Consider the following 26,525-nt stretch of genomic DNA (forward strand, 5'->3'; position numbering starts at 1 on the left):
GATGAAACCTTAATTATGGGCTGTTCATGCAATGTTTTCTCAACTTTCCAACTCTTGATATGTGGTTCAATCTCAGAAACTTTCCAACAACTAGTGCTGCTGCAATTGCCTGAAATGTAGCACTCATTGACATCATATTATTACTGATAGGCATTGACATGCTGATGAACAAGGTCATTTTGAAACTCAAGTCCACGCTTGATAAAATGACAGAGGGAAAGAAGTGAAGAGAATAGAAAGGTATTAAGAAAAAGCATGGAAGAACAAAGTAGGACCATTTTTCTCTGATACCAAACTGATGTAGGAAATAGGGGTTAAGGATGCCTATATGCCATAGTGAGCCTTGAAGCAAAGGATTAGGGTTATTACCAGCCGTCCAAATTCTGAGATTACGATAGTCAATAGAAAAACTTGAATTTACTCTAATTATGCTTTTGGGCTCTTTATAGACTCGACAAGATCCTAGAAACTTCCTAGTTGGAGTCATCTAGGAACCTCATGAATATAGAAAGAAATTCCTCAAAAATCTGATTGACTGACCTCCTCTTTGACTCTGAGTAGGACTCTTTAAATATCATGGTTACTGTGGCGCATTCGGTTCATAATAAAGCGACATGAACAGTAGCTCCTAGTTACTTTCCTATTAAATACATCAATTACTGAAAGAAATAAAATACATAAATCAGACAAACAATATCTAAGTGAAACTATTGTATATATCATGGTTCCAATCATTAATGTCATCCAAATATCATTGGCGTAGCAAATAAACCATTGTAAATATCATGACATCATAAATATCATCCAAATAAGTAAATGCTGACTGAAACCAATATAACCTTAAATTTCAGCAAAATAGGCGTGCATTTACCAAATCAAATAACAATAAAACCATTAAATAACAATAAATGTAGGCAATGTGTTTACCAAAATCTCATTGCTAGCAGCCAAAAAATAATGAGAATAGCAAAATAAAGTGCATCATAGCATTAAAATTATTACACTATGATTGAACCAGGTATGGAAAACTATAATATTTGATTATGTGAAAAATATTATAGTTCACGCACTTCAGAATGGTTAATGTCCATGAAAAGAAGACTAATACTATTATTATGTTATAAAATGCTTACTTGTAGGATAGAATCTGTACCAAAGTCTGCTCTCCATTGGAGCATTTCTGACCACATATGTATTGTTTTCTCAATATTGAACCCTCTTGCCTTCAAAAATCTGCAGCAACATATGTCAAATAACATGTGCAGCATGTCTGACGTTGATGAAAGAAACATATCACTTGGTATGGAAATGGTTATGAAAAGGAAACAATGATGGAGTCATGTCACATAATTAACCAAGATGTATATACAGGCACTTGAGAAGACAATTTAGGACAGCCAATGTTGAGATTGTAGGGCAGTCACCAACTCATAATGGTGATAACATGTCCTGCACATTCTTAAGCGACGGATATGTCGGTGTTAACTATCTGTGAGCATATATAACCAAGCACGGCCTCCTAACATGAATATGTTAATTTTCACAATTTTCCCAATTAGTAACGTGCTATTAGTGAGTTGATTAATAATTATCTTTTATCTAACAAATTCCTACTTTGTTGCATTAGATCATAGGTTATGTTAATGCTCCAGGCGACCACAATTCATTTGACACATCAAAGGCTTCAAACTCAGGTATTTGGACACTCAAAAGTTAAAATCCTTTACTCAGGTTGGTTTATTTTTCAGAGAGGGTGATATAAGTTTATCCTGTGAAATAGAAGGAACTTAATTCTTTTCCTTCACCTATTTAGACATTTATTCCCCATTAGATCCCTCAATCCAACCAAACAACATTTGTTCTTAATTGTAACTAGTGCATATTAATTTTTGGGTAAGATTTCTTGAGTATCAAATGCACATTTACAAAAAGTGCAATAGTGAAAACTTTCCGAAAGGAATTGCATTTGGATTTGTTGACTTGACTGCAAATTTTGTATTATGTTCAGCATATCCCCATAAAGCAATCAAAGCTAGTATGCAAAATAAGGAAAAGCCTCTCATCCCTAAGCCCTCTTCCAATCCATTGCCACCAGTCACAATAATCTCTCTCCCCCCCCCCCCACCCCCACCCCCACCCATGCAGAAGGAGGTGAAATCCGGTGACATGTTCAAGAATCCAGTTTCAAAAGAGTACCATTGCTCCTCCACCATTAAGTGGTGGCAAACATGACCAAAAGGTTGGAAGTGGATGCAGAAAACCTCCAAAGTCGAGGTTGTAGGCTTTTTCCTCCTTTTGCTTTCCTCTTTCTTTCTTGGTTATACAATTCATGTTAGAAACTACTGCAGGAAGATCACATACTAGTAAAATGGTAGGAATCTCATTTGGTAATGGTCATTTTGATTCCTAACCATTTCATCTAGGAGATAATTTGACAGACATTTTTTTGTTAGTGAGTTCACTACTTAAGTTGGAAATGAGACCAAGGATAATAGAAGACAAAAGGCACTGCAAGTTTAAAGACTTTTACTAAGATAAAATGGCTACTTGTAGGTTGTTAAACGCATCATGACACTTTTAGTGTATCCAGTAATAGTTCCGCATATTCCTCATTAACCTCTAAAGTGAAGAAGTGCAAAACATCACAGCATGAAGTTTCTGAGGTGGTGAAATCAGACACATATTGCACAGTTAATGACTTGCAGACAATTTTTCATCTATGTTCGCATTATCAATAGAGGGACTGAGGTTTATGTTAGAAGTATGCCCTAGAAGCCAATTTGGCTGACGCATTATTTTATTCTAGGACATAAATTTGTACTTAACCAAATTATGAATTTATTAAGTTGGACATTCTTTTCATTCATGTTCTTATGTGTCCATGAATCGTCCAAGGAATTAATAAGATGATGACGCATATTCTCAAAAGTTGAGAATTTGAGGCTGTGTTAGTGGTGATTAATTCCTGAATTGCTCCTGATCGATGGATCATCACGAGGACGGTGATTGATCCACTGAGATTAGTGTACAGATTGCTTTCTTTGATGGACGAGTCTTGAATCCACAGTGTGGGGTACTGAGCAATTGTGCAAGTGCTTGTTAGAGAACAAGGGTACTGAACGTGACCAAAGCAAGTAGTCACTTGGATGTCTATCCACTCATCAATGACTTACTTGATGTTGTAGTTGTATGACTGGTCCTTTGACCTGCGATGCCTCAGCTATTCACGGTGAGGTTGCTGTAGTTTGACGAGCACATAAACATGGGCCCTAGCCATTTGGATTTTTGTAGTGCAGATTGGCTGCAGTAGGTTCATTGTAGGAGTAGGGATGCATCTAGATGGAATCTATCGACCTTAATAGATTAGGAGAGATCCTATGTGATTTATGAGACTGAGTTCGTAAATCCTCGGCCGGGATAGTATGTACAGTGGAAAAGAAGTTTTCCACTCTCGAACTTAAGTCAAATAAATCTTGACATATGACAAATGTTGACCCCCTAATGGATTTTGATGAATACAAAACACTAGAGTATAATTCCATTTATCTTAACAATTTACTTGAGGATTTCATGTGTTTAATTAAGAATATTGTTAAGAAATGTCTAGGCAAGTTTCCATAATTTTATGAATTTATTGAAGAATTTTTGAGCTGAAAAAAACAGATCAGGGACAGCCGAGATGTCTCCGGGTTGTCTCAGAGACGTCTCTGGCACAAACAGGAAGAACTGGCACGACTGGAGACGTCCCCGGCACCTGCCGAGTCGTCCCCGCGATAGCGGAGTCGACTCTCTCAGAGGCGGCAGAAAGGCCGATTTCAAGTGATATGCGCGAGTCGTCTCCACAGTAAGCGGAGTCGTCCCCGCAAGTAAAAAGTAAACCTCCCGAGTCGTCCCCGAGGTAGCGGAGTCGGCTCTCTCAGGGTTTTCCAGAGGATGTCTTTTTCGGTGTTAAGGCAGCGGAGACGTCCCCTGAAAGAGCGGAGTCGACTCTCTCAGAGAATTCCAGAAGACATGTTTTTCGGAGATATAACAGCGGAGTCGACCCCGAAGCAGCGGAGTCGTCCCCATGCAAAAAGCGCAAACAAGCCGAGACGTCCCCATAAAGCGCCGAGTCGACCCCAAACAACGTCAAAAGTAAAATCTTACAGCCGAGACGTCTCGCGTTGAAGCGGAGACGTCTCCGGAGCGCCTGGGACGCGACTGACACCTTTTTGCAGGATGTTTTGAATTTCAAATCTCTTTAACTTTATCTCTAACGGCTATATTTGCTTTTTGGGCTATAAAAGGGACCTCTTAAGTGCTTCTCAACAACTTCTCACCAACCCAACACAAGATCATTCAAGAGAGAAGCAAGAGAGAGAGGTTCAAGGGAGTTAGTGCATTCAAGTGAAGAAATCAAGTGCCTTCAAGCTTCCCAACTGATTTCAAGCTCAACTACTCTCTTCCGCTCGGGATTCAAAGCTCACACTCAAGCCAACGCGATCCACATCGGAAGAACCATCATCTCCCACGCTTCCAACAGCTAAAAGGGTTCTTCCGGGTTCTATTGCTTATCATTGTTATATTTGCTTATTCTGAGCTTTTAAATCCTTGTAAAACTTTTTCAATATTGTGCTTGTTCCAGTCAAGGGACTTGGAACAAGGGAAAGGCGTTCCAAGCCTAGGTTAAATTGGGGGTTATAGGGTTCGTTGTTAGCCCGGTGTAAAACAACGAGTTGGGTAGTGCACTCGCAAAACTACCGGACTGTAATCTTGGATTATAGTAAAAATTCCCAAAGGTGCTTTGGAGAGTGGATGTAGGAGCAGTGGAAGCTCCGAACCACTATAAAACCTCGTGTTTGCGATTGACTGTTCTCATCCCTCCATCTTTACTTTAGTTCATACATCTGCGTGTTTTATTTTTTAAACAGTCAAAAAGTTTTAAAACACCCAATTCACCCCCCTCTTGGGTGACCATCTCTGGGCAACAAGTGGTATCAGAGCAGGTGCTCTATGTATTTCTTGAAAGACCTAACCGTCTTAGCCAATGATCTAGATGGCAACACCCTTTAACAATGTTCCTGCTGAGGGGCAGGCAACCAATAGACCTCCACTCTTCAATGGGACAAATTATACCTATTGGAAGACTAGAATGAGGATCTTTATTCAAGCACAAGATTATGCCTTGTGGAGGGTTATAGTCAAGGGACCACAAGAACCATCACACATGGTGAATGGCAGTCAAGTTTCCAAACCTAAGGAGGATTGGGATGAGAATGATAATAGGATGGTTCAACTCAATTCTAGAGCCATGAACTCACTATTTTGTGCTCTAGATGTAAATGAGTTTAATAGAGTCTCCACATGTAGTTCCGCTAAGGAAATATGGGATAGGCTTAAAGTTATCCACGAGGGTACAAATCAAGTCAAAGAGTCTAAAGTGAACATTCTTGTTCACAAATATGAGTTGTTTAAGATGGAACCCAATGAAACCATCACATGCATGTTTACACGCTTCACCGATATAATTAATGGTCTAAAGAGTTTGGGTAAATCTTATACTAATCCGGAACTTGTGAGTAAAATTCTCAGGTCTTTGCCGAAAGCATGGGAAGCAAAGGTCACGGCAATCGTAGAAGCCAAAGACCTCAACACCTTGGGACTAGAACAACTATTGGGCTCATTGATGACGCATGAGCTCACAATGAAGCAACATGAAGAAGAGTTGCCAAAGAAGAAGACAATCGCACTCAAGGCTACCTCGAGTGTGTGTGAAGAAGAAAGTAGTGAGAGTGAAGAGGAAAGCGAAGATGAGGATTTGGGTTTAATAGTAAGGAAGTTTAAGAAATTTATGAGAAGAAAGAAACCCTTCCCAAGAAAGAAATTTGGAGGGAGAAATGATTGGAAAAAAGAAAAGGAAAAAGAAAGAGACCCAATCATATGCTATGATTGCAAGAGACCGGGACACATTCGTTCCGAATGCCCTCAACAAAAGAAGTACTTTGGGAAGAAGAAGAAGAAGGCATTAAAGGCAACTTGGGACGATAGTGACACATCCTCCTCCGAGGAAGAGAAGGAAGAGACCGCCAATTTGTGCTTCATGGCGTTCGAAGACGACGAGGTATGTCAAAACTCAACTATAAACTTTACTTTAGAAGAATTGTATGAAGCTTTTCAAGAACTTATGAGTGATTGTAGTATGTTACGAGCAAAGAATAAAGAATTAAAAGCCTCCAATCTAAAACTAAAGGAAGATATTAAAAATCTATTGATTAAGAAAGAGAGCGTTGAAAATGTTAACACCATTGATCTAGAAAACAAAAATTCAAAACTTAGCATTGAAAATGAAACGGCAAAAACACTAATTAAGGAATTGAATCTAAAAGTTAAATCTCTACTCAATAATAATACCTCACTTGCACAAAATGTTGAATCCCTTAAAAAGGACAAGGAAGAACTAGTTAAAGAAAATTTGAATCTTAAGAATGAGGTACATAAGTACAAACCAATTATTGAAAAATTTACACAAAGCTCTGAAAAATTAAATCTTATTCTTTCAAATCAAAGAGCTGTTTTTAATAAAGCCGGATTAGGATATAAAACTAACAAGCAACAAAAGTATCTAAAGAATTTCTTTGTGAAAGCAAAAGATGTCAAAACTGAAAAACCTACATGCTTTCATTGTAAAAAAGGTGGACATAAAGCCTACTCTTGTATTCAAAGAAAGATTCAAACTAACAAGAGTACATTTGTAAAAGCTAAAAACATAACTAAAGTATGGGTGCCTAAGGGAACCAACTACACTAACCACGAAGGACCCAAGAAGACTTGGGTACCTAAGAGCCTCACATAATCATTTTGCAGGTATGCCTTGCAGCCGGGAATAAAAAGAGAATGTGGTATCTTGATAGTGGTTGCTCAAGGCATATGACCGGTGACAAGAGTCTCTTCGTCACCTTGAAATCAAAAGAAGGAGGAGTAGTCACATTTGGAGACAATGCTAAAGGTCAAATAATTGGTGTTGGTAAAATCTCCATATCACCCTCCTCTTTTATTGACAATGTATTGTTAGTTAATGGACTAAAACATAATTTATTAAGTATAAGTCAATTTTGTGACAAGGGCTTTAAAGTGTCATTTGAATCATCACTATGCATAATTAGTAGTCCAATTGACAATGAGATCATACTCACAGGACATAGGCATGGAAATATTTACATGGTAGATCTTGATGATCTCACCATGAAGGATGGCCAATGTCTTGTAGCCATGGATCCCAAAGTCAATGAGACTAGTTGGTTATGGCATCGTAGGTTAGGACATGCTAGCATGGATTTAATTTCTAAATTGATTACAAAAGATCTAGTCAAAGGACTACCAAAGATAGATTTTGAAAAGAACAAAATTTGTGCTGCATGTCAATTAGGAAAACAAACGAGAAGCTCTTTCAAGCCTAAAAACATAGTCTCAACAACAAAACCCTTAGAACTAATTCACATGGATTTATTTGGACCCACTAGAACTGCTAGTCTAGGGGGTAAGAGATTTGGTCTTGTAATTGTTGATGATTTTTCACGCTTTACATGGGTTTCATTTCTTACACATAAAGATGAGTCCTTTTCCGCTTTTATCAAGTTTCATAATAGAGTTTCGAATGAACTCAATCTTAAACTAAAAGCAATTAGGAGTGATCATGGTACCGAGTTTGAAAATCAGCACTTTGAAAAGTTTTGTGACGAAAATGGTATCAATCACAATTTCTCGGCCCCTAGGACACCCCAACAAAATGGGGTGGTAGAAAGGAAGAATCGCACACTAGCAGATATGGCTCGTACCATATTGTGCGAATCGGATCTACCAAAATATTTTTGGGCTGAAGCAATAAATACTGCATGTCACATTTTAAACCGTGCATTAGTTAGATCTATTTTAAAGAAAACACCTTATGAGCTAATAAAAAATAAGAAGCCCAATATAAGTTACTTTCATGTGTTCGGTTGTAGGTGTTTTATTTTAAACAATGGAAAGGACAATCTAAGCAAATTTAGTGCTAAATCAGATGAGGGGATCTTCTTAGGTTATTCCTCATCTAGTAGAGCATACAGGGTCTTCAACAAGAGAACTCTCGTTGTTGAAGAATCCATTCATGTTGTTTTTGATGAAGCTAATGGAGATTCTTCTAGAAAAGAAGAAGATGGTGATGCAGGTATACTTGAAGACCGAATGAAGGAATTCTCCATACAAGACAAACAACATGAGGATGAGATCAAAGAAGATACAATTCAGCAAGATGAAGAAGATCAACCTCCATTGAGAAATCAAGATCTTCCTAAGGAATGGAGGTATGCACATGGTCATCCAAAGGATCTAATCCTTGGTGATCCCTCACAAGGGGTAAGGACAAGATCCTCTCTAAGAAATACTAGTAATTATCTTGCTTTCGTTTCACAAATAGAGCCTAAATCACTAGAAGAAGCCGAAAAAGATGATAATTGGATGAATGCTATGCAAGAAGAATTAAACCAATTTGAAAGAAATGAAGTTTGGACTCTAATGAAAAGACCCCCTAATGTTTCAATTATAGGCACCAAGTGGGTGTATAGAAATAAACTAGATGAAGATGGAATAGTTATAAGAAACAAAGCCAGACTAGTTGCCAAAGGCTATAATCAGGAGGAAGGAATAGATTTTGATGAAACCTTTGCTCCTGTTGCTAGGTTAGAGGCTATTAGACTACTTTTGGCATATGCATGCTTCATGGATTTTAAACTCTATCAAATGGATGTAAAAAGTGCCTTTTTAAATGGTTATATAATGGAGGAAGTTTATGTAGGACAACCTCCAGGTTTTGAAAATCACTTACATCCAGATTATGTATATAAATTGCATAAAGCATTGTATGGACTTAAGCAAGCCCCTAGAGCATGGTATGAAAGATTAAGTAATTTCCTAATTGAAAATAAATTTAAGAGAGGAAATGTAGACAAAACCCTCTTCATTAAAAGAAAAGGAAATGACTTATTGATTGTACAAATTTATGTGGATGATATAATTTTTGGTGCTACTAATGATAGTCTTTGTCAAGAGTTTGCCAAGCTTATGCAGGGAGAATTTGAAATGAGCATGATGGGTGAGCTCAACTTCTTCCTTGGGCTACAAATAAAACAATCAGAGGAAGGCATCTTCATCAGTCAGTCCAAATATATCAAGGAAATGTTGGAAAAATTCAAGATGAAGGATGCAAAGGAAATTAGCACACCCATGGGCTCAAGCTGCAAGCTTGACAAAGATGAAAAAGGTAAAAGTATAGACTGCAAATTGTACAGAGGTATGATAGGCTCTTTACTTTACCTTACTGCTAGTAGGCCAGATATATTATTCAGTGTTTGCATGTGTGCTAGATACCAAGCATGTCCTAAGGAATCACATTTGCAAGCTGTTAAAAGAATTTTCAGATATCTAGTAGGGACACCTAATGTAGGCTTATGGTATTCTAAACAATCTGACATAAATTTAATTGCTTACTCCGATGCTGATTTTGCCAGGTGCAAACTCGACAGAAAAAGCACAAGTGGCACATGTCAATTCTTGGGTGCTAATTTGGTTTCTTGGTTTAGCAAGAAACAAAATTCAGTTGCCTTGTCCACAGCTGAGGCTGAGTACATTGCAGCTGGAAGCTGTTGTGCCCAAGTTCTTTGGATCAAGCAACAACTTGAAGACTTTGGTATCAAAATGGACAATATACCAATTAGATGTGATAACACAAGCGCAATTAATTTAACGAAAAATCCTGTCCAACACTCAAAATCAAAACATATAGAGATTAGGCATCACTTTATTAGGGATCATGTGCTGAAAAATGATGTGATGATTGAATATGTATGTACTGAAATCAATTGGCCGATATCTTTACAAAACCCCTTTGTAAAGATAGGTTCAACTTCTTAAGGAATGCCTTGAGCTTGTATGATCCTAGCAAATAAATTCAACTTGTATTGCAATACTTTGCTACTCAAGCTAGTAATCCACCTCAAGGTCAACATAAGTGAAAGCATGAATCCATCTAAGCTAAATGACGAACTGTTTGACTTTCCGGAGGATGGTTACCCTCCCTTGGACTCTTCGTGGAGATATTTTCAGAGCCTATTTCATAGGTATTCGAAATTTGGTCAAACATTCCTCATTTCAATATTAATGATTCAAAAATCATTATCAAACTTTTATAGGATGTATTATTAAGGGGGAGGATCACAAACAAACTCACTCTGTATTCACAAAAAGAAATCATGTTGATTAAATTGATTAAATGAAACAAATTGGGAAAAGATAAAAATCAGTCTGAAATTTTTCAGTGCCGGAGACGTCTCTGGCAAATCGCAGAGACGTCCCCCCGGCGAGACGTCTCGCATTAGTCGCGGAGACGTCTCGGGGACCGAACGAGGTTTTTTTAAATAAGTCGAAACAGCTCGAGCCGACCCGAGCTATACCTTTCATCCCCGACAAAAACAAAAAACCCTAGCCTCCATTTTCTCTCCAACACAAACCCTAGCCTCTTTCTCCTCATTTCCCTAGGATTTCCATTCAATGGCACCTAAAAGAGCTAGGAGGACTGGTGGGAGGCGTCCTAGGGCAGCGACCGATGGTGAGGAACGGAGGGAAGAGCCTTCCGCGTCGTCTCCTCCGGTTGCTCCGCCAACCATGACCATTTCCTGTGCGAATCGCACAGTAACCACTAGGAGGTACATAGATTTCCATTTTCTAGATAGTGAAGGGTTCTCTATTGGAGAGAGACTCCGTGCCCAAGGGTGGGAATATCTTTGTACACTCAATACTTCAACCTACCCCGACCTAGTTAGAGAACTATTTAGCAATATGGCCTTAGGGGACTTAGGGTACACTGCATATGTTCGGGGGACGTTGGTAGAAATTAATGAAGATGTCCTATCTAGCGTCTTGCAAATCCCTAAGGACGGTGAGGCTCCGACCTCACATCCCCAAAGGGAAATAGCCCTAAACTTGCTTTTAGGACGAGAGGACTGCGGCCCTCTCGATGTGGTTAACTCCCAAGACCTAAATGCCGAGATGAGACTCCTTTTGAGTATTGTCAACCGAGTCTTATTCCCTAAAACCGGCCGCTTCGATTTTGTTTCGGAGCGAGACCTAGTTATCATGCACCACATCCTACTAGGGATTCCCCTAAACCTCCCTAGACTTATGTTGAACTACATTGCTACATGTCATAGGTATTCTAGGTTTAGCATACCTTATGGGATGATCCTTACCCTACTCTTCAAACATTTCAAAGTACCCATTCCAGAAAATGAGCCTGCAAAACCCTTGAGAAACACCGACTATTATAATGAGAGCACAATGCGTAGAATGGAGTTTCACAAGGTAGATGGGTCATGGGTCAAGGTACCAAAGAGAAAAGCTCAAACCCTAGAGTCTGAGATCCCACTTCAGGAGCCTGACCACCACTCTCCTCCACATAGCCACATGGACTTTCCTGATGTACCCTCCAGCTCAGCTGGACCTTCCACATCCATGCCACCACCTCCTCCAGTCAGTGGGCCCTACTCCCTATCAGAAGACCAGATGCGCACTTTAGCATCTGTAATTTGCCAGCAGATGAGGGAGGAGATGAGATCGATGATCTCTACTGAGTTGGCCCCCATCAGAGCCTCACATGAAGGGATTCTACAAGAGCTGAAGGAAATTAGAGCTCAGATAGAAGCTACAGCGCAAGAACTAGTTAGTGTGAATGCCACCCAAACCTTCAGATCAATTGAGCTACAAGACAGCTTGAGGACCATTTCAAATAGCCTTCAAGAATTGACAAGCCCTGGAGGCAATGTGGGCACTTTGGTTGCCCAACTTAGAGGAAGAATTGATAGGGCAAGCATTGAATTTGAAGCACTAGTGGCAGCCTTTCATCAGTCACAGGGAGATCAATTCAAAACACTGCTAGATTCCATCAATGCTTTTATAGATGCAGCTGCCAGAGTTTATGAGCAACGTCGCCGATGAGGGACACCTTGTAGACAACTAGGGTTCTTCTTTTTGTAAACCCTAGGCTCATTTTGAAACACTTTTTGTATTAGAAATCAATACTTGTAATGATTTCCTCTTTTAACTTTGTAATGACTTCAAAGGTTTACAATGATACATGAATGACATACAATTTCTTTTGAAACCTTGTGTACATTGTTGCTAACTCTGTGTATATGATTCTGTGATTGTGTATGTGATTCTGTGATGTGCCATAAAAATCTCATAACATACCTTAAATGTTCAAATTTGACATAATTTATCAATGCATATAAAACAGGGGGAGAAAAGAGGAGTCTGAAATGAATTCCAAAACAAAAGGGGAGTAAAATGAATGCAGAATTCATTAATAGAAATAACTTGAATATCCTTGAGTGGTTCATGGTAATATGCTGAATTTTACTAGAACTTGAGTTTTAAGTACCTAAGGATAATTTGTCCCCTTCATTGTTGATGACAAAAAGGGGGAGTAGAACCAATATGGATATTGGATATATTGGAATGCAAAATTTATGGTGGAATGCAAAATTGAAGAATTAGAAGAGATAAAATTGAAGAATATTGGCTTTAAGATAATTGCCCTTCTGGAAAAGAAAGGGGGAGTCAAAAAGAACTTAGCTTTCAATTATCTTGAACATCAATATTTCATTTTAACTTGATTCAAATTCAGTTGATATGCTAAAATTGCTTAAGAGCTATTAAGATCAATCTTATGCATAAGGATAGAAATGAAAGTTGACTATTTTGAATTATGCACACTGTATCTAGCTCTAATCAAAACATTATACTTGTACATCTGATCAAATACTGTGTATATGTTTAAATTTCGAATTTTGCATATACTCAGTGTTTTGTCATCATCAAAAAGGGGGAGATTGTTGACCCCCTAATGGATTTTGATGAATACAAAACACTAGAGTATAATTCCATTTATCTTAACAATTTACTTGAGGATTTCATGTGTTTAATTAAGAATATTGTTAAGAAATGTCTAGGCAAGTTCCCATAATTTTATGAATTTATTGAAGAATTTTTGAGCTGAAGAAAACAGATCAGGGACAGCCGAGACGTCTCCGGGTTGTCTCAGAGACGTCTCTGGCACAAACAGGAAGAACTGGCACGACTGGAGACATCCCCGGCACCTGCCGAGTCGTCCCCGCGATAGCGGAGTCGACTCTCTCAGTAGCGGAGTCGACTCTCTCAGAGGCGGCAGAAAGGCCGATTTCAAGTGATATGCGCGAGTCGTCTCCACAGTAAGCGGAGTCGTCCCCGCAAGTAAAAAGTAAACCTCCCGAGTCGTCCCCGAGGTAGCGGAGTCGGCTCTCTCAGGGTTTTCCAGAGGATGTCTTTTTCGGTGTTAAGGCAGCGGAGACGTCCCCTGAAAGAGCGGAGTCGACTCTCTCAGAGAATTCCAGAAGACATGTTTTTCGGAGATATAACAGCGGAGTCGACCCCGAAGCAGCGGAGTCGTCCCCATGCAAAAAGCGCAAACAAGCCGAGACGTCCCCATAAAGCGCCGAGTCGACCCCAAACAACGTCAAAAGTAAAATCTTACAGCCGAGACGTCTCGCGTTGAAGCGGAGACGTCTCCGGAGCGCCTGGGACGCGACTGACACCTTTTTGCAGGATGTTTTGAATTTCAAATCTCTTTAACTTTATCTCTAACGGCTATATTTGCTTTTTGGGCTATAAAAGGGACCTCTTAAGTGCTTCTCAACAACTTCTCACCAACCCAACACAAGATCATTCAAGAGAGAAGCAAGAGAGAGAGGTTCAAGGGAGTTAGTGCATTCAAGTGAAGAAATCAAGTGCCTTCAAGCTTCCCAACTGATTTCAAGCTCAACTACTCTCTTCCGCTCGGGATTCAAAGCTCACACTCAAGCCAACGCGATCCACATCGGAAGAACCATCATCTCCCACGCTTCCAACAGCTAAAAGGGTTCTTCCGGGTTCTATTGCTTATCATTGTTATATTTGCTTATTCAGAGCTTTTAAATCCTTGTAAAACTTTTTCAATATTGTGCTTGTTCCAGTCAAGGGACTTGGAACAAGAGAAAGGCGTCCCAAGCCTAGGTTAAATTGGGGGTTATAGGGTTCGTTGTTAGCCCGGTGTAAAACAACGAGTTGGGTAGTGCACTCGCAAAACTACCGGACTGTAATCTTAGATTATAGTGGAAATTCCCAAAGGTGCTTTGGGGAGTGGATGTAGGAGCAGTGGAAGCTCCGAACCACTATAAAACCTCGTGTTTGCGATTGACTGTTCTCATCCCTCCATCTTTACTTTAGTTCATACATCTGCGTGTTTTATTTTTTAAATAGTCAAAAAGTTTTAAAACACCCAATTCACCCCCCTCTTGGGTGACCATCTCTGGGCAACAACAAACGATGGGGTTTGATGAGTTATCCATGACCTCCGTCCTGTAGGAATCCACGATAGAAGGACTGTATCATATGATAACTGCACCTAGAGGTTCATCATTCCATTCTGCTGGGTTGCCACTACATACTGCTAGGTGTCACTGGTGGATGGTGAGACTCACAGGGACTATCTTGATGGTCGATGATCCCTGATGAGTTGAGTTGGAATTGTTCCAACCCATTGAAACGAGTTTTCAATGATATTGTGATAGAAATCGCAATATATCTCACTACCAGACAGAATAGAACCTATGGGGTCACACACATTAGAGGTATTGACCGATTCGATGGTTGAATTATGATTTGAAATCATAAATAATTTATAATTATCAATTTGATTGATAATTGGTAAACCCACTAAGAGTTAGTGAGTTGAAGAAGGAATAATTGTAATTGGATTGCAATCTAATTGAATTAATTGGATTTAATTAATTGGACTTGATCATATTAAATACGAGTCCTACTTGGAGTAGAATTCCTAGAATCCTAATTAGATTAGAACTTCAAATTAAATTAAAATCCTACTTGGAGTAGGAGTTCTAAAGTCCTAATTAGATTAGGACTGAAATTAAATAAGTCCTAATTAGATTAGAATATCTTAAGTCCTAATTAATTTTAATATAATAGATTAAGATGACTCCTAATTGGATTAGGATTGAAGAGTTCAATTGAGTCATGGTTCAATTGAATCCTAATTAGATTAGGATTTGAAGGGAAAGAAAATGGGTGCACTCAATCCTCTTTGGAAGAGGATTAGATCCCCTTGTAAATAGGCCCCAACCCACTTAATTTAATTAAGTGGGGACATGATTAAAAAGAAGGGATAAGAGGGAGGGGCGTACACCCCTCCCCTGGTGCATTACGTGAAAAAAAAGAGGAGGGGCGTACACCCCTCCTCTTGGATCAAAGATAAGGTTGGAGCTCCTAAATTTTAGGAGCTCCAACCCTTATCTTAAAAATTTAAAAAAGGGGGGCAGCCGTGAGTGTTTTTTTCCCCTTCTCTTGGAACCGTGAAAAGCACCCATCCCTCTTGGTTTTCAGCCATGAGAGAGTTTTTAAAAAAAGCCTCCATGCAGGCCCGCTTGAAAATCCCCTCCTTTTGAAATATGTGGGATCTTTCCATCTCCCTTTGAGCCGTGAACCATCTCCTCTTCCCTTGGGTTTTGAGCCGCAAGCAACAAGGGAAATTAAAGGAGCCGTGAACAGCAACCTTCTTTGGGTTTCAGCCGCCAACAAAGAAAAAAAAAAAAGGGTGGCGTTGGGCTTTCTTCTCCCTTCCTTCTTCCATAAAAATAAAAGGCTGCAAGGGGTTGCTTCCTTTTATTATACTTTCTTCTCTTCTTCTTCCCTAAGAGAGAGCAATCAAAGGTTTGGTTGCTGCAAGAAGAAAGGATTTCAACCATCAAAAGTTTTCTCTGCAAGGGAGCTAGCACTCCGAGGAGATTCAAAGACTTAGATCGGTCCTCTGCCTCGTGTGGATACCCGTAGAGGCCGAACGCATGTGCGGCTTCAAGCGAACCTTCAACAAATCCACGATCATCAGATTTGCGGTGATCATCTACCCACACAAGATGAAGATTTGATCTTCCTAATCATGTAAAAAGTATTTAATCCTAATCTATCTACGAACGACGGTTTTAAAATACGTTCATTCGATGAACGGAATCTCACGCATGCCTGTCCGCTGCATTCTAATCATTCTGATTTTTCTGCGGCATGCGTGGAAATCCAACAGTTTAATCAGTTCAAGTGATATTATGTGAATCAAAAAAATTCTGGTCAGATTGCATCATCTTAGTTTCTATACCCATAATGACTACTTATGTCATGAAATACATCTATATCTTTGCATGCCTTCTTTGATAGAGAGAATGATATATAGATGCTACATTAGAATATCTCAATTGGACACATTAGGAAGAGATAAGACTTCTTTATTAGTAGAAGATAATTCTTTTATCATAGATTTAATTGGAAAAAAAAAACAATGACGATATAACAGAGCACCAACTCACACACATGAGCAGTATTTTTGCCTCCACTTCTAGCATCCAATGTGCCTAGAAAACACATGAGCAGTATTTTTGCCTCGAGGCTTCTTATGTTAAAACTTTTAATGTTATCATTTATTTTTCCAAGACTGTACTTTAACAAGCAAGAGGAACTCAGCTATATGCTTGGACCTAATAAATCAATGCATGTACTTGTATGGTTATACTCCAGTACACCTTTTAATGATCAAAAAAAAAAGAAAAAGAAGTTAAAATTATCTGAAGGTTGCTGTTTCAAAAGATTGTCCATCTCATACAGTACAAAAAGAGGCCTTGCATACAGGGATGTTAGTTCATGAGCTACTTCTCAGAAAACTCTTTGAAAGTGAAGGAGTACCTAACTCTCCATTTCAAATGCTGATCAATCACAACTAAATGGCTAAAATGAAGTATTAAATTACATTTTAAAATATGTACTGTTGCATTTTGATAGGGAATTAGGAATTGTCAGATAATATAAGATCAGATTTGTTTATGCATTAGTTTGCTTAAAACAGCCTGCCAGGTAGGCATGTAACCCTTTAGAACCAACTAAGAATCAAGCCAACTACCCATAAAGATGATTCTTGAGCAAGTAGAGAAGAAGCAAATCTTTTGCTTGCCACTTGTGCAATATGGACAAAAAGATTAAAGCAGAAGAGTGGAATCAGAAAAAGGAACTTAAAGAAAGGATTGATCCACATAAAAGGACTGCAGTTCGACATCAACTTGCAGTAAGACTAATAAATTTCTAGAAGTAAAAAAAAGACAAATTAGAAGTTTCGCCACAGAAATTTTTGGCCACAGAGAGTTTTGGAGACCAAGCTACAATTTTCGCCAAATCAAACCTACATATTCTAGTCTTATATTATAAAGCCTAGTTCTAACCAGCATGAAAAACCTATCGCTGCATGTCTCCCCCTATCAGTGAAAAAGGGAAATCAAATTTTTGCAGACCAGAGCTTGGCTATGTTCCCAGTCACAATGACAGATAAGTGAAACAATTTGAATTTCATCTATCATAAACAGCAGGTATGGTTCATGCATAGCCCTCTCTTCCCAATTGTCAGAGTTCAGGATACATCCAAAAACATCAGATAAAAATAAATTTGTGCATGAACAAAGAGTCGCATCTTGTCCTGGGCACAAAGGCAACACCACCCACCAATGGGCACAAATGTAAGACACGCTAGATTCCACTATAAGTCCAATCATCTACATTAAGCCTAAACTTTACACAAATTATCCCCATTGGCTAGTTTTTCTCCCACGAGGAAAACAAATTCTCCCTTTCCCGAGATTTCACTCTTGATACAAGACTAACCTCTCAAAACAATCTTCTTGTCCCAAATTACATTAATCATCACAATTTAAGCCACAAAACGCAAAATTCTTAGCTCCAATTTCACAATATCAAATTCATGGTCTCATTCAGATTATAATATCACAAGATTCTGACGCATCCACCTCAATATATCACGCAAATCCACCATCTGAAACATACACCAATTGCTGAATCCAATGAATAATCAAACAAACAATCTGCAATCGATCGAGAGCGGCAAAAAAACAAAAAGCTCCAACCCGTTCAATTCATTTAATCATTACATAAAACGGAAAACAGATGTTGGTGAGTAGACGATCAAAATTACCTCCTCATGGTATGGTAATCATCATAACGAGCCGGCAGCAGATCTCTGGCAATCAAAGCCTCCCGAAACGCCTCAACTGATTTCCGCTCCTCCGCGTCCTTCTCATCGTCCTCGATCTCCAAACGGGGACCCATTCCCGTCCCGCCCCACGTCCTCCTCCTCCTTAATGCATCTCCACTCATCGCCATAGAAGCATTCATTCTCCCTCAGTGGAGGGATTGGTGGGTCGAATATATTCGATGAAATGCTCGGTTGCGTCTGACGCACCTCCCGATGGGCAGGGGCACGTGAGGGAAAGGAGACGGCAAAAGGGATCGAGTTTTACAACAGTGGGTGGAGTCCTCCCTCCTCGCCCGCCCCCCTCTTTCTCCTCCTGTCTCTTTGTTCGCTTTCGGGAAACGGTTACCGTATCGAGGCGTGTGAGAAGGGGAGGAAAGGAGCGATGATATCTTGGGAGGAGAGCGGTGGGAAAGCCACTTTGAAACGTTTAGAGCGTCACCGACGGTAGGCTCATGGTCGAGGTCAATCAAGACTACGAATGAGCACAGGAGTCGCCTTTGTTTTGTTTTGCGTGATTTAGGGAGGGTTGATGGGCACTGCTGCGGCTGTTTTTTTGGTTGAGAGCGCTCGATGACGTCGGCTTTTTCCGCCGAAGGGCGGCAAGTGGTGCTCGATGATTACTTTCTGTGCTAGACTAGAAGATGATTTGGAGTCGGTTCATTCAAAGACGCGGACACTTTGGACCAAATTTCTGGAACACGTATTTTTTAATAAATTTTTGAGCATCAAAAAGCTTAAATTTGACTCATGTTATTTTACAACTATTTTAGTACCATCTTTTTCTCAAATTTCAGCCACTTTCTCCTATCGTAAATCCATGTTGGGCGTTGCCGATAATTACGTGGCTGATTATGCGGTAGAAAATGCTTAACTAGATGATTATGTGACCGATTAGGGATAATGTTGCATATGCGTGATGATGCGGTATAATAAATAAAATATTTTTATTTTGATGATGTGGCATATAAGTAATGATGTGATATGTGAGTGATGACATGACATGTATTGTGAAAATTTCTTTCCAAAAGAATTTTGTTGAGTGTCGCATCATCATCTATACGCTATGTCATCACTTGTACGCCATGTCATCACCTATATACTATAAATTATATTTGTAGTCCCTAAGTTTTATAAAATCTCTAATTAGGTCCTTTAAGTTTCAAGCATAATTTAATGTAAAACTAATATGAAGAGGATAGTTAAAACTAAATAAGAGGTTAAATATATATTAAAAATAAAAAATTATCAATAATACATATTATATTGTTGATTCTACTCCATGTTCATTCATACTTTTAACCCCATTGTTGCTGGAAATTGGACTCGGGGGTGGCCGTCGGCTGAGAAGGTGGAGCTCCGGCGAGGGTCGGTGAGTGGCGTTCCGTCGGCGGGCGGCGTCCTCCGCGGGGCCTGCAAAAAGCCGGTGGCCGGGGTTTCCGGCGCCGACCCTCCGATGCCTAAGTCAGAGGGGAAAAAGATATATCGAAGAAAGATGTGTCCAGAGTTTTTGTATCCAGCCCCCTTCAAGGTAGAGGGGTTCTCCTTTTATAGAGGGGCGCTGGGTTATCTGTGATGCGACGGGACCAGGTTGCCGTACGACTGAGCACGTCGCATGAATTGGTGCACGATCATGTGAATTAATGCCTTGTCATAGGGGATGAGGTCGGAATCAAGGAGTTGTCACGGCTGACTGGACGCAGCCGAGCTAACTTGCTGTGGAGGACTGAAGATCCGTTGACAGCAGGAGCCATGCGCGTTAATTGTTGAGTAAGCCGGAGGTCTGCAGAGTCCATGCGCATTAATTGTTGAGTAAGCCGGAGGTCTGCAGAGACCATGCGCATTAATTGTTGAGTAAGCCGCTCAAGGCGTGGTCCCAAATCGGGCCGTAGGAGGATGTGACCGCAGCGGGCAGTCGGCAAGGTCCGACTTCCGAGATCGGATGCCTTCCGAGATCGGGTGCTTTCTAGGTCGGGCGTTTTGAGGTCGAGAGCTCCTAGGTTGGACGCCTGGTCGGGCGTCAGGTCGGTCGTCCGAGGTCGGGTGCTTCCAATCACGTGTTTCGGGGGGACTTGTATTTTCCTCAACACTACCCCCCGACTTCCGAGTCCGAGCTGCTCGCGAGCTCGGACGTGGGAAGTAATTGCTTTTATTGCAATGGTGGGGGCTAGGGAGACTTAAATTATGCCAGCGCTCTGCACGCTTTAGGGTGCTTTTAATGAGGGGAGAGGGGGCGACGCCCTTTCATTCTTCGAGGTCGTTTCGTATAGTGGGCTCATGATGGGGCTCCGAGATCCGACGGGACGGCGCCTCGATTCCGTATTCGAGGCTCCCGTCCAGAATAAATGCGCCACTTCGGCTTTCGGGGCCGACATGTGGCGCAATCCGGACGGGAGGCGGGATTTAGCCCTGCCGATCTGGGCCGTCGGGTGGGTCTATATAAACCCCCGACTTCGCCCTAGAAAGGTCTCGCTTGTTTGTTATTGCTGCCATCCTTTCTCTTTCTTCTGGTTGCAATTGAGCTCTCCCGACGGCGTTCTGAGGCGATTTCCGGCAGTGTTCAGAGGCAATTTCCGGCGACTCCATAGTAGGTCGTTTTCCCACATTGGCTCGGAAGTCCTTTTCTTTTCTTTAAATACCTGCTTTCTTCCCCTTCTTCGTTTTCGTTTCTCACTTTTCCTTCATTTTCCTCTTTTTTCTTTTGAGATGGGTCTTGGTCCCAGTGAGGTTGGGTCTACCTTGACCGAGGAGGAACTAGAACTGGTCCGTTCCCGATTTTTCTTCCGATCCGGGCTTCGTCTCGAAGTCGCAGGGTCGGAAGACCGGATAACTAGACCTCCGCCAGGTCGGATCGGGGTGTACATCGATATGCTCTAGGCCGGCCTGCGGTTCCCCCTTCATAAGTTCGTGAATGACTTGCTGGTGGAGTACCAACTCACCCCAGCACAGCTCACTCCAAACTCATGGAGGACCATTGTCGGATGATGAGAGCACAAAAGTGCAATCGTCATACCATCTTAATTAGTATTATAGTTAATCTTTAATGATAGAATTAATTAATTAATGTTGTATTGTGTTTGAGTGCAAGGAATCCAAGAGATCCAATAACATTGGGTTTAAGCCCAATGCTCGGCAGCCCGAGCTCAACAAATTCCCTAGCTGCCATGCATGCATGAAATCCCGGCCGTCCACGTCTCATCCGAACCTGCATCCAATAAAACATCACTAGACCATCAACCGTCCGCACCTGCAGCCGTGGCATCCCTTCCAAATCCTCCACGCCATCAACGCAATCAAAGCAACGTCCCAGCTCCTTCCCAAATCAAGCCGAAGCCGCATCCATGCCGTTCGTGGTCCCCGTTCCTTCTTCATTTGAGCATGCCGGGCAAGTTCCAGCATCTTCTCCTCTTCCGGATTCAAGCCGTCTGCGTCGCTCCCTCAGCCATTCTCTCAGCCCGGATGACCGCCTCTCCCATGATCGGCGTCCTCCCAGCATCCCAGCTCTTCCGCACATCACAAATGATCCACAGAGCTTCTTCCTCCCGTTGATCACGCTCCCGGCTCGTCAAATGATCCCGAGCGATTTCCCAACCGTCCACGGATCACGCCAAGATCGCTCCTCCTCCGCCTCAGCCCGCTCCTCCCACCAGCCCACGGGTCATCGCCTCCTCACAGCATCCCGCGGCAGCCTCCAAATGATCCGCAGTGCCCCACGGATCCCGCACCGTCCCAGCGTCTTCAGCGCGTCTCCTCCCATCTCCTCTTCTTCCAGCCACAGCAGCAGATTACCGGTGCAGCTCCACCCTCTTCCGAAATTCCAGCCTCAACCGTGGCCATAATCGGCTCCTTCTGCGCCCGTCCGACTGCAAGCGTGATCCAAGCATCATATCCAGCCGTTCGTCCTCCTTCCAGCGCCTGGATCCAACATTCTCCTCCTCTTCCAAAGCTTCCGGATTAGCATCCATCTCCTCCGCCTCAGCCCGCGTCTCCTTCCGTCCGCATCCGATCTCCACGGATCCACCCCCACAAATCACGCTCGCCCGTTTCTCCTCCTCTCCATGCTGTGGCGATCTATAAATAGGGGAGAAAGGAGGAGGAAAGGGGCTCTCGGCGGGGTGGCCGGCGGGTTCAAAAGAGGAGAAGGGAAGGCTCTGTTTGTGAGAGAAGAGAGAAAGAAAAAGAAACAGAGCCATGCTCTGTTTCGGATTGAAAATAAAGAATAAAAAATTAGGGGAGAGAAGAAAGGGGAGTTTTCTTGTTTTTCTTCCTTGGTTTTTATGTTTTATTTTATAAAAGGAGGAAGCATTAGACTTCCAATCTTCATTTTATTTTTGTAATTGCCCTGTCATGCAATCCATACATTTATCTTTTATGCAATCTATGTTTTAAGTTTCAGTTTAATTTCTGCAGTTTATTTTATGCATCCAAGAATTCTTGTTTTAGTTGCAATATATGAAATTTTCTTTCATGCAGTTTATGTTCCGGGCTTCAATCTTCCTAAGCACTGTTTTTATCCATGCCAAAGTTTTTCTTTGAATAGTTAAATATTTTATTAAATTTATAAATGCTCTTCTATTCGAAGTATTTGTCTTTTCGTTATTTTCAAATGGAAAACCTTATCTGATAGACTAGAGAATCATTTTACATCCTCAAAGTAATGTTTTTTCATCTACCATTCAAAAATCGATTTCGAATCTGAGTGAACATTTTAATTTTTATGCAACTCCAATCGCCTCCCTGTGGATCGACCTCTTACGACCACTATTCTTCGAGTAGAACAGGTAAGAGTAAAAATTAATTTAAACTTTGTTTGTCAGTTCTAATAACGATCTGTTTAGCATATTTTTAGGTAAACAGGAATCGGACGAACAGAATTTTGGCGCCGTTGTCGGGGAGGCAAATCAAGAAGCAAGAACGATCACGAAGATCAAATCGGATTTTGGATGCCCGGAGTGAACGCACTCCGGTAGTAAGTTTTTATTTTTATTATTTTGATTATTTTCAGTTAATAATTTTGTAGTTATTAAATTCTGAAATTTGAAATCCGAAAAAAAATTCAAAAAAAAAAATTGAAAAAAAAAATATTTCAAAATTCAAAAATTCAAAAATTTAAATTCTGAAATTCGAAATTTGAAATTTAAATTTTTTTAAAAAAATAAAAATAAAAATAAAATAAAAAAATTCAAAAAAAATAAAAAAAAATCTATATTATTTTTGCTAGTAATTGATAAGGTGCAATCCCCCGAGGTTATCATACCTTTATTGGGGCTCCTCACGGAGTAATCTCCAGAGCTATTCAACGGGCATTCGGAGATTGACTGACGCATAAGGATAGTGTTTAGTTTACATTCAAGTTATCGCTATATAAAAATTTAAATATTAAAAAAAAATAAGAAAATAGTAAATATAAAAAAATAAAAAAAAATTGTTTGCTCATTTAATCAGTACAACCTAATGACATTGCATAAACTTTAAAAAAAATATTGATTATTTGCTGCATTTAGTATTAAGCATTTGCATAAAATAATTTAAGGGCAAAACCCATTAAAAAGATAAGGTCGGAAAGTCATTACCTGTCCTTAGCCCAAAAATCACCACCTTGCATACTTATCCTAAGCCAAATTAAATTAAAATCAAATTAGACGTTGGCCTTAGGGTTTTCGAGCTCAATTAGGCTCTTGGAAAGAAGCGGCTGAAAGCCACTCCAGTGAGGATTTACTAATTGGTGATGTCTAGGAAAGTTTTACAACAGTGAGAACTATTACGGGTATTGTGGTATCGGTGTATCCCTTCTGGCACCACCACACACCTCGGGACTTTCCTGGTCACTGGTTACTGGATCACTTAACTGGTAAGCTCAAGCTTAATTTGAAAGGGAGATTAGGAGCTGTCTAATCTAGAGAGAATTTCAGAAACTTTTTAACCTGATAAATCTCTGTGCAACTAGATTTAAGAAGCTACTAAACCTCACTTAATTCTAAGACAAATAGGGTCAAATTGTTGTGTGGTGTTGGTTGTGGTCATCTGTGTCTAGCCGTCCTTCTCTTTTAGGATTTCGTTTAGGAGTCGAGTCTAATTAAGTTATTGATAATGTATGCATGGTAGAAGGTCATTAAGGGATAAGTTAACCCCATTTGATCCTGAGATTGATAGAACTTTTCATCACAACCTGCGAACTGTAAACCAACCGTCGATCTCTACAATGGGTGAACATATTAGAACCCTGAATGAATTGTTTGCACCCGCATCCGCTAGTCCCCCTACCTGCATAGTATTATCGATTAATAATGCAGCCTAATTCGAGATTCGGGCTGCAACAATAAATATGTTACCCAAGTTTCATGGGTTCGAGAGTGAACAACCCTACATTCATCTAAACAAATTTTTGACAATCTGTCAAACGTTTAGAAATCAAAACTTAGATGAAGAGGGTATTAAATTAAGGTTGTTTCCCATGACTTTAGAGGATCGTGCTGCTGCATGGCTGTATTCTCTTGCTTCTAATTCCATCATATCATGGGAACAACTATCTAGAAAGTTCATGGCTAAGTTCTATCCCATGGTAAAAACTGAAAAAATTAAGGATGCCATCAGAACTTTTAGAGAAAAATCTGAGGAGGAATTTTCCCAACTTTGGGAAAGATTCCACGATCTTTTGCTCAAGTGCCCGCACCATGGGCTTGATAAGGCTGATCTGGTCCACTTCTTTTATAAAGGACTACCTCCGGCACATAGAAACATGATCGAGTCCATGCACAAAGGTAGGTTCATGAACCAAACCCTAGATCAAGCCTATGAATTTCTTGTTGACTTAGCTGAAAATGCCCAAAATTTGAGTAGCTATGGTGAGGAAGTAAATAGAGATGAGTTCGGATCTAGGAAACCAGGTAATTATGAAATGAAAGTAGACCTAGATCTCAAAAATGTTATATCCAATCTGGTGACTGGACTAAACAATTTAGGTAAAAAGTTTGATGCTTTTACTGTGTCCACTAGTTCAGGGTCATATAAAGAGTCAAATCCCGTCATGAAAGTGAATCATGAGTCATATAGTTTGTGTGTCTTGTGTAACAGTCCAGAGCATCTAGTGGAGTGCTGCCCTAATCTGCCCACCATAAAGGCCGAGCAAGCAAATGCTCTAAATTCATATAGTGCCTTTAAGAAGCCCACTCCCAATTCGTTCAGCCCAGTTTACCACCCTGATAATAGGTTCCACCCAAATTTCTCATATAAGCAGAACGAACCTATTCAGCATCAAGGTGGTCCACCAGGTTTTCAGAACAACTTTTCCAGGATAGGGCCACCACAAATGAACCAATCTTTGGTTCCATCTGTACCTCCCTATAATGCTCCTATTCCACAGCAATCTTCACCATTAGAAACCATGATGGCTAATATGATGAAACAACAACAAGATTTTATCAAGCAACAACAACAAACCAATACAGCCCAAGCCCAGACTAACCAATTCCATGCGCAAGCAATTGCAAAACTTGAGGTTAGTCTAAGCCAAATAGCAAACTCTCTAGGGGATAGAAAGAAAGGTGAACTACCTAGTCAACTAGTGCCTAATCCTAGTAGACAACAAAATCAAGATCAAAGAGGTCAGTATCAAATCAATGGAAATCCGACCTATGAAGTCCAGGCAATTACCACTCTAAGGTCTGGCAAGCAAGTGGACAATAAAGTCCAACTTCCTGAACATGAAAAAGAAAATAAAAATGAATTCGATAAGAACCCGATTCAGAAGAGAGGTCAAGAACAGGACAAACCAGAAAAAAGGAAAGAACCTATAGAAACATACAAACCCAAGGTTCCCTTCCCTAGTAGACTTCAGGACTCCAAGAAACAATCTAACTTTGATGAAATCATGGAAGTCTTTAAAACTGTTCGGATAAATATACCTTTTCTCGATGCCATAAGACAAATTCCCTCCTATACAAAATTCTTGAAAGACCTCACCACGGTCAAAAGAAAAACCAGCATTCCTAGGCAAGCTGTTATGGCTGCACAAGCCTCATCTCTCATTCAACAACAGATTGCCCCGAAATTCAAAGACCCTGGTTGCCCAACCATTGAAATAAAAATAGGAGAGACGATCATCCAGAGAGCTTTATTAGATTTAGGAGCCAGTGTGAACCTACTTCCCTACTATGTGTACCAAAAGTTAGGTTTGGGGGAATTAAAGCCTACAAATATTACCCTTTCCTTAGCAGATAGGACAGTGAAGTACCCTAAGGGGATTGTAGAGGATGTAATAGTGAAAGTAAACGAGTTTTACTATCCTGTGGACTTCGTTATCCTTGAGACTGAACCTGCAATACATCCAGACAGTCACACA

At 40.5% G+C, this 26,525-nt stretch overlaps 1 protein-coding gene across 3 annotated transcripts in view; it reads right to left on the bottom strand.

Annotated features, from left to right (window-relative positions):
- Nucleotides 1-18,797, bottom strand: part of LOC103697890 (phosphatidylinositol/phosphatidylcholine transfer protein SFH9-like) — a 74,597-nt gene extending 55,800 nt beyond the window's left edge. The window contains exons 1-2 of one of the 3 annotated variants that reach the window (XM_039118169.1): nt 18,128-18,797; nt 1,134-1,233 (exon numbers count right to left, since the gene is read on the bottom strand). In XM_039118169.1, coding sequence (XP_038974097.1) covers nt 1,134-1,233; nt 18,128-18,327 — 300 coding nt within the window. In that variant the 5' untranslated portion in view covers nt 18,328-18,797. The remainder of the gene's footprint in view (nt 1-1,133; nt 1,234-18,127) is intronic. The other 2 variants (XM_039118168.1, XM_039118167.1) reach the window with 2 other exon arrangements.
- Nucleotides 18,798-26,525: the final 7,728 nt, after the last annotated feature.

Source organism: Phoenix dactylifera, unplaced genomic scaffold (genome assembly GCF_009389715.1).
Source record: "Phoenix dactylifera cultivar Barhee BC4 unplaced genomic scaffold, palm_55x_up_171113_PBpolish2nd_filt_p 000315F, whole genome shotgun sequence".
Classification (NCBI taxonomy): domain Eukaryota; kingdom Viridiplantae; phylum Streptophyta; class Magnoliopsida; order Arecales; family Arecaceae; genus Phoenix; species Phoenix dactylifera.